Genomic DNA, 13,437 nt, shown 5'->3' with positions numbered 1-13,437 from the left:
AATTGCGATGCACATACCTATAAAAGACGGCCTGTCAATAGCATGGACCGTGCCGTGCGCGATTTCAATCGGTATCTTGTCTCTCTTTCCCTCTCGTCTTTCCTTCTCCTCCTCTATACCGCAAAACGATACGTGGTGCATACAAGGTTCCTCGTATGCATGTCGCAGTGTGCTTGCACCTGCGCAAGCACAGGAACGGATCCGTATGAAGACTAACGAGACACAAGCAAATGAGAATTGAAACCTGCATAATTTCGGTACGTTGAATTTCTCTGGTATCATCGCGATACACTAAGGAAAAATCTTTACGCCAATCTTCCGCGCTTTTGTTATAACAAATAAGTATAGCGTTTATTTTTTTTTTTTTTTGCTTATATAATTGTCGAAAACTAAATAAGACGAAGAAAGAGAAGAGACTTAAACAACTGTACAAACTTCTTCTTACTCGCGAAAACTTTTTACTTTTTTTATCGATTGCAAGAAAATCCAATCTTTACTTTCAAAGATTGAGAATAATATAATTTTGCTGAATTTGGATAGAGAAAATTAGATTACAAACAAAATACTCGAACAGCTATATAATTTGAATAATGACATAATACTTTGGGAAGAAAGATAAAATTTTTTTATTTGCTTATAATCAAGCTGATTCGTGATTTCCTGTACAACACTGATTCAATTATAAATATCAAACTTCGAGAAATCCGCCCCTGTGCAAGCACGCAAGTATAGCCTTCCTCTTTCCTCTCAGCGATCCCGATATAAAACTCGTCCGAGAAATTTTCCACCGCGGCTCATTCCGTCTTATTTCGTGGTCGAAAGGATTTCGCGGGAATCGAAAACTCTACCCCGGCCAATGCAGTTGACAGGTACAAAAGAGAAGAATTAAGACTTCGATATCACTCGTGTGAACCACCGCGTGTGACGCGACAAAAAACATGAAAGAGACATAATTTAGAAAATTTATTTGAAAAAATTCGCGTTAACACTAATTTCACGAAATTAAAGCATATTTAAGAGATATTTTATGAAATTTAAATTTCCTAATCTTCACTGAAAAAGAAAATTGTTAACGTGATTAAATCGTTCAACTAAATATTATTTTGTTAATTGAACATATAGAATTATTTAAATTAAATATAACATATTAAATCTAACAAAACGTATACTTGACTTAAATACTAATATATGTTCAATTAACAAAATAGTAATTTAATTGAACGGTTTAATCAAGTTAACAAATTTGTTTTCAGTGTTCAAACTCAAATATATTTTTGTAGCAGAGATGCTATCGTGTAAATAAGCATAAAAAAATACAAATTGCAGATGCTATCATTGTATAATCCATTGTGAAAAATGTATTAAAATTACTAATATTTTTATTACATATATTTCTAATTGTTATACTCACTTGCGTAATATTTTTTTATATAATATAAATCTTTTATATAATATCTTTTATATAATATAAATCTTGGCTAAAAATACATAGACAACATGTGACTCTCTCCTGACAACGTCTTATTTTCTTTTTTAAGAATAAATTTCTATTCAGTTAAGATTTTTATTTTTATACAATTTGCTCTTTACTTGAAAAGAGACAATTGTCGTTGAATATTTAAAGGTACACAATTTCAAATAAGCATATACATATATAAAGAGCGAACTCCAACCAAGAAACATTTATCATCGAAATTCAGGGAAAAAAACTTTTTATATATGCGGACAAGTTCCTCGGCAATCCTTCAAAACGTACGGCAAGTTTGACCACCCTCGTATTAAGTTTTTTAATTTGCTCCACCCGTCTCCGTAGCATCATTAAAATTTCCACGGAATAAAGGTACGGTCGCGTCCTTAAAAACGTGAGAGACTCGTCTTTTAGCTTTCTTTGGAAAGTTTTTTGAACTTTATGAATGTGATATGCGCGTAATAAAAGAACAAGAAAATATTCCTTGCTCTTTATATATTGTGTTTGTACTCAAAAATATAATGCATCTAATTTTTATCTGCATACAACTATACTGCATGGGCGGATTTCGCATTTTCGTACATAACAATAATAAATGTGTAAGTAAAATAAGAAAATCATATGAAAAATAATAGCTTGCAGAGAACTTAATTAATAGCATCTCAAAAGAAAAAAAAAATTATTATTTTATGCCGTAATATCAACCATTAAAGAAAAATTTTGTCGGAAGGACCCCCTATAGACGAGCATATTGTCCATGGAAGTAAGTTTTCGTGTAGTCCAGACTCCACGAAATAACAGAGTCAAAATGAAATTACGAGCTAACCGGCCGCAGTCTCTCAGGACGTCGAAGTGATAAAAAAAGGTGTGCATACGACAGTCTTTTTATTTTATCGCATATAGAATGTCAAAAACTAATATAACTCGAATATTATATAATATTTTATCGCATTTATTTTTATCATAAAAATTATTTCTTAATGCACAACGTAGTTTCTTTATATAAAATGTCTAAATAAACGCGCTATAATCTTGTTATATAAATAACATATAATCTTGTAATATTTTGCAATATTTTATACTTTATAAAGTATTGAAAAGAGAAAATTAAATCTCTTGTTCTCTTCTGTGAAACATTCTATAAAATGTGGCAATCAAAATTGTATATTATTTTCTATTCTTATTTTTTTTTAATAATAATAATTATAATGATAATAATTAATTCTATTCATTAAACTTTTAAAAAGCATAAGCTTTCGGTTCTCAAATGTCTTCCGCAAGTTTAAATCTCATTCATAAAAATGTGCTGAAAAGATTATTATTACTCTTATATAGCTTTATCGTATATATTGTGAGGATAAAGTATATATAAAGCGCGTATACGCGAGATAAAACCCTATGTATACATATATTGATATCGGATTAAATTGAATAGAAAAACAGGGTGGAGACACCATTATAATTTGACCGAGGGTATGTATACGCGACACGATATCGGGCTCCCGCGGCCTACTTTGCGACGAGCTTTCAAGCTCGTCCAGATAGTGTAGAAAAGCTCTCTTGCCGTACAAAAGACCCTCTACCACGTCCTTCGGCAATCGTGATAAAACGAGAGCCGATGCATGCAAAGTCTCGTATCAGGCTCAACTCTTGGAAATTACAAGGGAAAGTTGCGGGAGATACTTTCGTGCGTAAAATTTTGCATCATTTCACGCACAAATTTTTGTCTCGCCTTTGCGCTAATAACTCTCTTGGTGGTCAAGCCGACTCGATAGAGGATTGCCGGAAGATGAAATGTAACAAAAGTATTACACACTCACCGATCTCGTTGTTAGAACGTAGCGAAATATATTACAAGCTCATCGATCTCCGGATGTAACCGCCATTACATGCCACCACATCGCGCCACGTCGTATAACCCACATTCCTTGTCTGCATATAAACACGAAAATAACATTAATTTTCGCATAAATCGTGCAACCTCCAATATATAGTATTCAATGTAATCTTACCTACTTTCCATAAAGTGATATTCGTTGCCAGACTTTGTCGAAACACGAAAAAGATTGAATTAAACGCACTCGGACGCTGTCGCGCGCGAAAAGTGAAGTGCGTCTCTCGTCTCTCTCGATTATGGCGGGAAATGCAACCGTGTGAACGAGAGGACCAATACTAGATCGATATTATATCGAATTAAAAATAAAAGCGACCGCATTTTTTTCACAGGACGCAATTGAGAAATACTTTCTGTGATTTCTCTAAATTACTGAAGTGCTAAAAATTGTTAATAAAGGGCCAATTATTTCAGATAAATCGCGGTTAAAATTAGCAGGGTGGCCAATATATAGATATGAAAGTATTCATGACACGAATACTCGGTTACATCTAACCTTTATTTTTATAACCGCAAATATGTAAAATAACAACTGCTGTTACGAACCATTGCGATAAAACCGACAATTGATAAAGAAGCGCGTTGCTATGTAAGCAGTAATTAGAATAATTAACCAAATATACACCGACACACACGCACATATAATAATAAATAAACGCGTGTGATTATCTTCACCTTTTACGCACTCAACAGCCTCTGCACGTTTACGTCGTTCTCGATATCGAACGCGACTCTCGATATCGAGCGCGACTCTCGATATCGATTATATCGAACGACAGAGGGCGACGAGGCGCCGCGCCGGTTCGGGCGCGCGAGACGGCGCCAAGGGAAATTAAAAATCTATACGTAACGCGCCGGCTGTGGGTGAGTGACGTCACACCCCCGAGACAACATCCCCCGGAGAGGATGGCGGCTCATCCCCGTCCGAGCGGACGGACAGCGCACGGGGATATCCCGGAACGTCGTCATACGGCGTAGAAGAGGAGCAGGGAGAGTATAGATCGCCGTGAACGAGACGGCGCTGCGTCCGGGAAGGCGAGAGACCCGAAGCCCGTGGTGGAAAAGGAGGACGGCGACGACCAAGGTGCAACAAGCGTCCGCGGACGTCACGCCGGGCAAACATGAGTGAGCTAAACCCGCGGCTGGTTTACGCGAGCCTCGATCTGTCCGTCGCGAATCGCACAGCTGTGTTCGCCGGAACGGGTGAGTGAGACTCTGTCTAGGAGGTTATAGCGTAGAGGATGTCGATTATGAGGGTGGTGGGCTGTGAATTCGTTGAGCTCGATCTTCGACGGTGCCCGGAGTAGGAGCTTCGAATGACAGATAGATGACAAGACATCTCCGCGAAATATCGATAGTGGTACGGACTAATTCTACTGTCACATTTGTTTCTATAGATTATATTTTCGATTACGCGATGTTATATGACTAAAGCTAGCGGCATCGCAGTCAAGAAAATATTAATTTCTACGACGTAATGGATTAATTGAACGCTATTGAACAATGTTATATAATTAGATAATTAGATAATTTCGAGATTTTCTTGTCTTTTAAAAATCTCTCTTTTAAGGATTGAGTTTAATACGCCGCGTTTGACAGCTAGAGAATAGTTCGAGGAATGTATGTCACACACCTAACTTTCCATCTTTGCGACGCAATAACTTTGACACGTACGTGCATGCATATATATACACATGACATGATATAGGTTTTCCGCGATGAGAACAAATAGCAAGAGAGATATTGTATATCTCTCACTGTTATATATATATTTAAAAATCGTAAAGAATTTTTCGTCAAATTTCGAGAAGAACGCAGTGTTTACAAATATACTTTTACGCAAAATCGCATCGCTTTTTGTACAAACTCAATTAAATTCTGTGAACATATAATTCGCGTGAAAATTTCTTTTACACTTTATTATTCCTGATTTATAAATTGCGCAGAGTTGTTTATGTCACGCGTCGCGTATTTCATGTTTTTTATTTTTTTCTATCGAGCTTTAAATTTAAAACTTTTCTCATATCGATAAGAAGTTACGTCGGCAAATATGACAGCGCGCGTTTTATTATAGCGTAATAATACGTGCTATTTTTCAAAACTTTTTTAAATACTGCCTTCGGACGTGCGAAGGATGAAAATGTTCTGGGAAACGAATATCGCGTGATAAAGAGTTTCGTGCTTTGCAAAGTACTCTCCCCGTCCCATCTCCATATTCCATATTAATTAACCAGTTCCGTATTAATTAACTTATTAACATCGTTTGAATATATTTGACTTGTTGAAGAAGAAAAGTTTTCGCTTGCACTATTTTCAAATATACAATAATGAACTTTGCGCTGATTGTCATATAGTAAACGCTTATAATTTGATTTGTCAACGTTGAAAATCGCGCTCAACGAAATTATATCGTTATCGATGTCAGGACAATTCATTTCTTAAATATTTTGTTATAATTATACATAGCCTTGTAACTTTTTATATATCTGCTAAGGGCGCTGCTTGCATGCGATTTTAATCAAGCTTTAGCAACGGTGTGTTAGCCATGTCCTTTTTTAATTATCTAAAAGTAAAGGAGCAGTTTTTATATATCGTGTCTATCACAAATTAAATTACGTTAAGCACTTCTTTACAGAGAGCAACTTTGAAAAGTGCATGCACATATTAATTGAATAAGAGATCTTGCCAAAATATTTCAGAATAAACTATACAGACTAAAGTATAATTAAATATTTTAGTTTGAAATTTAAATTAAATTTTTCACATATGTTTGGAGAAATGTTTTCTCTTAAAATAAAAAGATCGAAATACGATATCACTTCAAAATCGATCTCGCCATTCTTCTATCTTTATGTTACTCTTACTTTTTTATTACATGATTATTTCACTATTTTGTATCTTAAAATTGACAACATTTAGTATTCGAAATAATATATATAAAGAGCACTCTTAAAGGGGCGAGTGCAATTACGAAATTATATGAGAGAATTCTATATAATTCTATCTTTGTGTTCTTTTTTCTCAACACTTTTTCTTAACATATCTGAATAATTTTTTTGTACTTTTACTCTCATATGTTTGGCTACATTTTGATGCTTTGTTGTGCTAAATCAATTCCTTCTAAATTTTAATTATATTTTGTATAAAATTAACTTTTTAACGATTCTAACATAACTTGATAAAATTATAATTTCTTCAAACCGAACGATCAAATCATAATTTATTTATTTCATAGCAATTTTAAATATAATAATAATTTATTAATTTATTTTTGAATATATTACAAAATAACGAATAATAATTGAATCAGTATTTTCTTAAAAAAGAAAAAAATAATAACAATTGAATCAGTACTTTCTAAAGAAAAGATATATAAAAATTGAAAAATATGATTCTATAGAAGAGCGTTTTAGAAGTTTTGATCCTTCCTTATATGTTCAATATTTATTTGAAACACTTAGACATATCCAGAAATAATCTTATATGTTTAACATATTTGAAAACTATCTACATTTCTCTTTAAAAAAAGTATTTTGACTTTAGTTTTTTTTTCAAGTTCACTCGCCCCCTAAAACGATGCACGCTTCATTGCAGCATCCACGAGAGATTTAAAATCACTTTAAACGATGCGCACGCTCCTATGATATCATTCATATTTCTTGTATCGCTCATTAATCGCTCATTTATCATTGCCAAGATGTACGTCGGAAAGCAAAGGACATGGCACACCTGTAGATACGAAATGCCGGACTAGCGTACGCGCGAGAGAGCGAGTGGCCGACCAGAGTAGTGGCAGCAAGAAAGCAGAGCAAAGTAGTGAAGAGAGGGTAGAGAGCAAGTACGTAGAGAAAGAGAGAAATCCTGTCGCTCGAAAAAATTAATTTGCGTGGCGCAAAAATCTCGCGGAAAGAGAGAGAATGAGTCACGCTCAACAGCATGTGCTTGCGAGCGCGATAGTTCTCGCGCTATTAGTGGTATTCGGCATCCACGTCTTCCTGTTCCCCATGTATGACACGTCGTCTCCACCGGCGCGCCACACGAAGATCTCCGCGTACGAGCAGACGCTCTGTCGCACGATCCTGAAGACATCCAACGTCCGGGCACCGGCACCCGAGTGGCGCAACAATCCATGTCCCAAGTACGGCATAGTCTCAGCGGTGCAGGGCGGTAGACTCGGCAATCAGATCTGGGAGTACGCGTCCGTGTGGGCGACCGCTCGTAGAACCGGCCTGGAGCCGTTCATGCCGCGCTGCATCCTCAAGACCCTGGAGGAGCACTTCGAGAATCTCAGCATCCCGCCGCTCAGCTACATCGGCAGGTGTACCCTGGACGTCGGGCAAGTGGTCAACTCGCTCAGTCAGTGGAATAGCACGGAGCAGAACATCATTATACCCAGGTTAGCCTTGTTAGGGAGATCTTTAGTTTTCATACATTGACTCTGAAATCAGATTAAATTAGTGATTAATTATCGCTGATATACGCTGATATATATTGGGAAATATAACTAGAATAAAATAAGTTTAACTTGTAACATTCTTTTTCAGGCATGCGGCTTATTGGTCCTTGATATTGGTCTGGCTGGACGACGTACGACGGGAATTCACGTTCAAGCCGAGTCTGAGAATTTACGCGGAGAAAGTATTGAAACGCGTGGCGGAAAAGTTCAATCTATCCTGGCCAACCTATGTCAGTGTACACGTGCGTCGAACCGATTACGTGGATTATCTTTGGCAGAAGCTGAAGACGCGGCCGGCACCGGTAAGTTACTACCTATCGGCGATGGATTACTTCGCCGGCAGGTACAGCAATGTTGTCTTCGTAGTAACGAGCGATAATATTGCCTGGTGCAAGTATAACTTGCGCAGCAAACGTCACAGAATCAGTTTCGTGTCGGATAACGATGGCAAGGGCCCGGGCAAGGATCTAGCGGTCTTATCCGCGTGCAATCACAGCATAATAGATTACGGCACTTACGGCTCGTTCGGGGCTATTTTGGCCGCCGGCGAAACTGTAGTTTACAATGTAACAACATACTTTTCTACGCTAATCGCCGACGTTCTACCAAACTGGAGGATAATGAGTTGAACGAGAATCAAAGTTTTCGAGCATAAAACAGAACATATTTACGTTGTATCATATATACACATTTTTTACGTAATTACATAATTTTTTCAAAAAGCGACATTTATATTATTCTTGGAAATTTTAAATTAATTTACATAAAAGAGAAGCTATTATATCTCTTTTAATATTAAAATTTGCAATTCAATGTTTGATTAACTTTTATCAGATCGGAAATATGTATACTTGCTCTGTGAAGAATCGTCGTATATTATTTACTTCTGTCATCTATGCAAATATGATAATTAATGTAAACTACATGAAAGTGTGTATATCTTGCCTTTCTGCCATCTCTAGAGAATATATATATATATATTCATCTTTTTTTATTTATCATACAAATGCATGAACATTTTGCCAGTAGTAAAATTCAATGAAAGTGTGTTGCTACATCACATTAAATTTTATATATGTAAATGCATCAAAATGCGCTTAGTATTTATACGCGCATACATATTACTCTCTTATTTAAATTTAGTGTGCGCACATAAACTAGAAATCGATGCACTTGTAAATGTAGCGAGCGAGGAAACCTTTCAAGGAACTCGCGAGGAAAAGGTTTACAATGGAACAATGGACCACTAATATCTAAAATTAAAACAGATACTTATTTTTTCTACGATTCCGATACAAACTCGACATGGCCGTAAAAAAATTAATGAAAAGAAAACAAAGAAAGCGTAGAGAGATATCGGCTATTTCTTTCGAATAAAGTAATGATCAAAAGAGCCTAATATATTCAAAAAAGAAACACGCGTACGAATAAATTATAAATTTGTGCAGAGTGCTCAGAATTGTATCTGGTTAGTGATCCCTTAACTTTGGCGTGAGATCTTTCCCGAAAACTGGATTTTCTGATATTATTTCGTAGTTTATATCGTTTTCTATAGCCTAGTGTCGTGGAGTTTCAAATTAATTGTGTTTACACGTTTCAATGTATATTTCATATCGCGTAGCGAACGTGTAATATAAATACTTCACGAAACCGATATATTGACAACCATCTAAGTCTTATAATGTACAATGATTTCAACTGTGATTCTATTTCTTATTGTGCCAAAATTCTTAATATACACATATAAACATATATATATATATATATATATATATATATATATATATACATACATATATATAAATATATATGTATATACACACACACATCTATATATGTATTATAAAATTATATCTATACAAGGCGTTGTATAATATTTACAAATCTGTGAGCAAATGATAAATTATTTCTTCACTTAACCGTTAAGTATTATATATATACAAAGAGAAAAAAGTTTACGGACTATTACTATTACTGCGCGAGAAATTGCGGACGGGAAAAATATTTTACATATAAAGCCAGTGTTTGAAATTTATTATAACCATGTGACCTGATGTATCTCTGACTTACAATGTTTTACAAGCTAGACTCTAGTCAGTGTGTCTAATATCTATATGTTAATATCTATATATAAATGTATCTTCAATGTATTTGTTGCCTGCCAGTTGTTAGATATCTGACACAATGTTGGAGTGCAAAAAGAAAGTTGTGCTACTAGTAATAGAATTATAACAATAAAAAATGATGAAATGAGCCGAATAAGATATTAGATTTTTCATTTAGCCAACGCTAACTGCGTGACAAGAAATGCGATTACAGACAAAAAAGTAAATATGTTATAAATAATTACTGAAACTATACAACTTCCAGGCATCGATACGATCTACTTTGTACATTCTCTGTGATAATTTTATGTAATTTTTGGAAACGTAACACGCGTAAGCTGAAATGTATTCATTTTACAGAATAAAAATACTCTGTGTCAAAATTATATGTATTAATTATATTAAAAGTTATGTGTTTTCTTTTTTTCAATAAGAGTGGTATTGCTACATGCATCAAATGCGCATATTATCGATCACTCTATATAGTGTCAAACTCTCATCAAAAATGCTGTATCACAGCTCTTTCATTAAAATATATAAAAATAGTAATAAGATAGCGATGCGATTTTCGCAGACAAGGGCATATATAAAATTACCACAAAAATCGATTAAATATAAATAATTATAAAATATTGTATTACTGATTCGTAGTGATAAGACCAGCTGAACATAGGCCCAATTTCGCACCGGTTATCCTCATTCTTAGAGACTGAACTCCAAGTTCAGCTTTGGGAATTCCATATTCTTGCAATTTAGTCTCATAAGTCGCTAATAAGTCGTCGTGTGCTTTGCAAACTTTCGCCAATTCATATTGCAGATCTTGTATTGCAGTATTTTTTCTATTAAGCATATCCTACGGGAAGAGAAAATAACACGATACAGTCGTGGATTGTGGATTACAGCGATTCAAATAGATTGATATAGATCGTAATGAGATCATGTTTAATGCATACCTCTAATTTTTTATTCACCTTTACCACCGCCGCAGGATCTAATTGAGCTGCGGCCAACACTTCGCTAATCTGTGCTTCTCGTTGTTCCAGTAACTCCGATAACTTTTCTAATTTTTTCTCCAAGAGGACATTCTTCAAACCCGTTTTCTGTTGCAATTCGAAAATAGCCGAGACAAATCTAGAATGTAACTCATCTCTCTCGGATTGACACTAAAACAAAAAAAGTAATATTAAAAAGATCACGTTCACGTATTGAACTCTTTTTATCACTCTTTATTATATTTAAATATTTTACTTTTTCAAAACGAAGTTCGAGCACTTCATTTTCCCATTTAAAATTTTCCAGATCTTTTGCCACTGTGGCCAGTCTCCGTTTCGTATTCTGGAAATATCATTAACTCAATTAAATACCTCCGTTTGTAATAGCATTGCTATACAATAAAGATATACTAACAGCTAGAATTTGTTTATCTTTCTCATAATTTGCAAGTTGACGATTAAGCTCGGTAGCTGTTTCTTGCAAAGATTTCAACTCGGTCGAATATTTTTTATTCTCCGTTGCCAATTCTCGCACTTGTTTTTTCATACGTTCCTCGTTGTTTCTCATCGCTTCCATTTGTTTCTGTTAAAACATTTGCTGCGTTAATTAGAAAGCTTTTCAGATCATTTACTTGTTATAATTGCGAAATATAACAGATAGAGAATCTTACCTTCATGCTCTTAATTAACGATAAATTATTGAGAGTGATATCATTGTAATAATTTTTCATCTCGGCGAACGCATTCTCGTGATTTTTTATCAAATTCGCAATTTGCGCGTTCTTTCTTTCTTCTACTTCTGTAATTTCCATTTGATGCTTCAACGTTAAAGACTCGTATTGACTGGTTAATTTCTGTTCGTACTTTTGCTCCAATTCTACCGCTTCAGACTCGAATTTCTTCATCATGTTATTCATTTCTTCCGAATTGTGCTGCATTTTATGTGTATAGAAAGATAAGTACATTTTTTTAATTAGAATTCAATATATTATTTTCGGCAAATTGTATTACACATGCTTACCAATTTTAACGCGCGTATCTCATTCATGTACGCCAATTCCTGTTCCTTCTGCGTTTTCTTAAGTTCCGTTTTGTCTGTAATAAGTTCGTTCTCTTGCGCAACATGATCGTCTTGCGCTAATTTAAGAGCAACCAGATGCTCGGCCTTGTTCTCGGACAAATTAGTTTGATGCTCATACATCAAGTGCTTCACTTTCTGCTTGTATAACTTGAGTTCGGCCTCATGTTTCTCTGTTAATTCCTCTTTCTCGCGTTCTTTATTTCTATATGCAAATTATGTATATAAATACGTTTATATTATATCAGAAAGAATCTTTATTATTAAAGATGATCAAATTAAAGGTACCTGACTGTAGCGCGCGCTTCATCCAACTGATGTCTCGTTATTTCCCAAAAAGTTCGCAATTTATCTCTCTCTAATTGAAAAAAATTTCTCTCCTCCCGCTCGCGTTCCATTTCTTCTAATATTTTATGAGCATATATTTCCAATTGTTCCCTATTCATTTTCGTTGTATCCACTCCATCGACGTTATCCGTCGTTTTCCCTTTTGCTTTCTTAGGAGGCTTTTTGTCATGTAATTTAAGAAATACATTAAATTATAAAAAAGAAAATTTTATAGCATAATTAATATTTGATATATATTTAGCATTTAAAAAAATTTATATATATATATATATGATATACATATAAAAGCATATAAAAATATTAATTATAAAAAATAAAAATTATATGATAATACTGATAAAAAAGCAAAATTTTTGTCACATTAATATTTAATTAAATAAAACTCACCATTTTTATCGATATGTATAAAACCGCGTAGAAAGATTATTTATATATCTTCTCAAAGATTATAGCAATATGAAACACGAACAATAATGATAATAATAATACTGCTGTCAAGTCTATAATTTCATGTCAGCTGACCTAGGTCTGTATAACACGGTTAGTTTGACATTTTAGAATGGAATTGTTTTGTAAGATCGTTACTAAGCAACCATATCTATACATACATTGATATGAATTCTATATAGATGCAGATTTTATATTATTTTTTTCGATGAGACTATAATTTTTAAATAGAAAATGGAAATATATACATATGAATAATATACATATATTATTGAAATTTCTATGTTTACAATGTATGCATATCTTGCATTACATATTTATGTACAAAAAATCTCTTTTTTATCATTAATAATTTAGGATATAATGTATATATAACGTATATATTTACATTTTGTTTTATATATATATATATATATATATATATATATATATATATATAATATATATGACATTTTTTATTTAGCAGAAATTAATGTTTATCTGGCATTTTTACAATACATTTCATCAAGAACAAGTTTTACTAGTTCTACATAAAAAGATATAGTTGTAATGTAAAATATGAAATAAATGAATAAATTACAAATAATGCAAAGTTTTATTAATAGTCAAATTTTAAATAAATAAAACAGAAAAGTTTAAATACATTAAG

The 13,437-nt window shown here is 33.8% G+C and overlaps 2 protein-coding genes and 1 long non-coding RNA gene across 3 annotated transcripts in view; 1 reads left to right on the top strand and 2 right to left on the bottom strand.

The window, feature by feature from the left end:
* Nucleotides 1–4,051, bottom strand: part of LOC145940217 (uncharacterized) — a 198,723-nt gene extending 194,672 nt beyond the window's left edge. The window contains exons 1-2 of the long non-coding RNA XR_014425971.1: nucleotides 3,481–4,051; nucleotides 3,289–3,400 (exon numbers count right to left, since the gene is read on the bottom strand). This is a non-coding gene — a long non-coding RNA (uncharacterized LOC145940217). The remainder of the gene's footprint in view (nucleotides 1–3,288; nucleotides 3,401–3,480) is intronic.
* A 3,228-nt stretch (nucleotides 4,052–7,279) lies between these two features.
* LOC145940086 (galactoside alpha-(1,2)-fucosyltransferase 2) lies at nucleotides 7,280–10,356 on the top strand. Its single transcript, XM_083044985.1, has 2 exons — nucleotides 7,280–7,758; nucleotides 7,907–10,356. The coding sequence occupies exons 1-2, from the start codon at nucleotides 7,280–7,282 to the stop codon at nucleotides 8,445–8,447; spliced, it is 1,020 nt and encodes a 339-aa protein (XP_082901111.1). The 3' UTR covers nucleotides 8,448–10,356.
* Nucleotides 7,687–13,076, bottom strand: Gas8 (Growth arrest specific protein 8). The gene is made up of 9 exons (XM_083044856.1): nucleotides 12,729–13,076; nucleotides 12,282–12,499; nucleotides 11,937–12,198; nucleotides 11,587–11,847; nucleotides 11,331–11,498; nucleotides 11,172–11,258; nucleotides 10,877–11,086; nucleotides 10,565–10,776; nucleotides 7,687–7,800 (listed from the first exon to the last, which is right to left on the bottom strand). Exons 1-9 carry the CDS (start codon nucleotides 12,729–12,731, stop codon nucleotides 7,788–7,790), a joined length of 1,434 nt encoding a protein of 477 aa, XP_082900982.1. The 5' UTR covers nucleotides 12,732–13,076; the 3' UTR covers nucleotides 7,687–7,787.
* Between the last annotated feature and the right edge of the window lie 361 nt (nucleotides 13,077–13,437).

The sequence above is a fragment of the Prenolepis imparis genome, unplaced genomic scaffold, assembly GCF_030444845.1.
Source record: "Prenolepis imparis isolate NDT839.2.m4 unplaced genomic scaffold, iyPreImpa1.0 SCAF_1, whole genome shotgun sequence".
In the NCBI taxonomy this organism is placed as follows: domain Eukaryota; kingdom Metazoa; phylum Arthropoda; class Insecta; order Hymenoptera; family Formicidae; genus Prenolepis; species Prenolepis imparis.
Note: the sequence above shows the minus strand (reverse complement) of the source record. Positions and strands in the feature narration are given on the sequence as shown.